General features: G+C 38.8%; 1 protein-coding gene across 1 annotated transcript in view; it reads left to right on the top strand.

Annotated features, from left to right (window-relative positions):
* The window catches only part of LOC106938899 (VOPP1 WW domain binding protein), a 12,333-nt gene extending 10,611 nt beyond the window's left edge, over positions 1-1,722 (top strand). The window contains exons 4-5 of the mRNA XM_015021097.1: positions 686-819; positions 1,270-1,722. Coding sequence (XP_014876583.1) covers positions 686-819; positions 1,270-1,625 — 490 coding nt within the window. The 3' untranslated portion in view covers positions 1,626-1,722. The remainder of the gene's footprint in view (positions 1-685; positions 820-1,269) is intronic.
* Positions 1,723-2,354: the final 632 nt, after the last annotated feature.

Genomic DNA, 2,354 nt, shown 5'->3' on the forward strand with positions numbered 1-2,354 from the left:
AGAGCTAACGCGGCGGGTTTTAAACTCTTACCTAGAGTTCTCCAAAATATCATAATTCCTCACAGTAGGTTTGTAAATAGCCATACAGGTCAGCCTGTGTCCAGTTTGAGTGAAAGGAGGTGCGCGCGATCCCGCTGAGGTAAAGCAGCGGCAGCGCGCGAGGCAAAGCACAGAGGCAAAGCACAGAAGCGCCAGTGGTGTGATTGGTCCGCACGCTGTCGGCTTTAAATGCATAAACTATAAACCTATCTATTATAAACCTATCCTTTAGGAATAAACACAGGACGAAAAATGGGATTTTCGGCAACTATTGACACCTTGTTCTGCCGTGCGCATGCAGATGGAGGGCTTTCGGCAAGAGGTTTTTGTCAGAGTCGAGCACTGCCAAAAATGGTCAAAAATGCTGTGTGTCCGTGTTCCCCTATCACCCCCATCCCCTTGTGCCTAGCAGAGGTTTTCATATTTAAATGAAGTTGCTGAGTGCCATGCAAAGCTAGTAAAGCGTGGCGGGCCGCCAGGCTTATAATACACTGGGGGAAACCCTGTGTAAGGCAGATAATTTGGGATTAGCACTCTGGTGTTGTGATCCAGAGTGCATTGAGGCACTCTACTTGGGACTGAAGCGATCTGTTTGAGGAGCAGCTTCTTTACTGTAATATTGCACCATGTTGCGTTTTCCTCTCAGGGTCCTGCTCATGATGGGGGTGTTGTTCTGCTGCGGTGCTGGCTTCTTCATCCGCAGAAGGATGTATCCTTCTCCTCTGAGAGATGAGCCAACCTTCAATGTGTCCTTCACCAGGCAATCTGTCACCTCTCCAGGTAAAGCAGGGTCTTCCCAAAATCAAGCACATTTTATCAGCAGGATAAAATGTGCTGATTGAATTAGCAATAAGAAGCTGTACAAGCCTTATCTACTAAGTTGCAATAAAAAATATATATGTTTACTTCAAAATGAGATCAAATTTGACATCTCCTGTTTCAAATCTATATCTTCATGCCATAATACACAGCAAATTCAAAAGTGTTAAATGTTTTGGTGTTAATAGACTTTGTGCAAAAGAGGGTTGTTTTTACTCTAATAGAGTCACTTTCTGTTTATGTAACTCTGGGGTGTATATTATTAGTAGTTAAAATCCAGTGTTAAAACAAAGTGTTTCCGTATCAAATCTAGAGGTGTTAAAATGGAATCAATAACTCTTGACTTCTGAACTCTGAACTCCACCAGCGGCTCTAACACTGAAGGAGTTAATTCACTGCCTCCGCCCCCAGAATCACAGATTCCCACCGAAGCAACAGAAGCCAAGTCATTTCAGGACTATTTACTCGCCACATGTCTGAGTTATTTACTGCACTTGGTAAGTTACTTTTCTTCTGACATGGTTTATAACTATTATTTTGAGTTGAGCTCATTCGCCACACGGCTCGGTGTTAGCATTTTTAGCTTAGCGTGCCGAATGTTAGCGGAGTATTTGTTGGAAAAATATCGAGCCGGTAAAGATTTAATCAATTTATTGACTAACTTGAACAGATCCGTAATAATCTGGAGTGTGTTTTTTCGTGATGTTGAGTGTTTACATGCATTTTGGTCAGATTTATCAAACTTTCTGATCGATTTTTTCCATTGAAAAAAATGTAAAAGGCTTTTTCACGTTGAGAGCATTATTCCCGCTGTTGTGTCTTCTTATCTACGTTTTGCAGCATGTTTTAATCCTTTTATTGCCTTTTTGTGAATATATTTTGTGTATATTTTATTCAAATTTGGTGCTTTATCCATAGGATTTTGTCCCTATTCTCAAGAATCACTGATATACAAAAAGGCCACCAAATTTGAATAAAATATACACAAAATATATTTTTAATATCTGACTAAACTAACCTGAGTCATGTGAGCACAACAATGTATATTTTTCTTGTATTTGCTGAATATTTTTTTATTTTAAACATTGTAGGATGATGCCTGTAAAATCCCTTGTCCAGGAGCAGAACACATTATAATAGTTTAAAACAATTAAAGAAATACTAAATTTATATATTATGACTATTAAGTAAAAGTACTCATATAAATAAATATAAAAGTATCGATAAATTGAATTAAAAATAATTTTTAGATATTTTCCAACTTCGTTTAAATTTGTCCCTAGTTTTTGTCAACACCGTCAGACATGAAAAGAATGTAAAAAAAAAAAATCAGGCATTATTGGGGTGCACCAGAACTTCTGAGGACCCCATGACGTCGTCTTTTCTCTTCCTTTGCTAAGAGAGCTAGTTAGCTACGAAGCTGAAGTTGGTTTCCAATTCTAGCTTCCAATTACGTTGGCCCTGAGGTGCAAAACACTACAACATTAACGAAGCAC

This window comes from Poecilia latipinna, unplaced genomic scaffold (assembly GCF_001443285.1).
Source record: "Poecilia latipinna isolate Pla-1442-1.1 unplaced genomic scaffold, P_latipinna-1.0 Scaffold2722, whole genome shotgun sequence".
Taxonomy (NCBI): domain Eukaryota; kingdom Metazoa; phylum Chordata; class Actinopteri; order Cyprinodontiformes; family Poeciliidae; genus Poecilia; species Poecilia latipinna.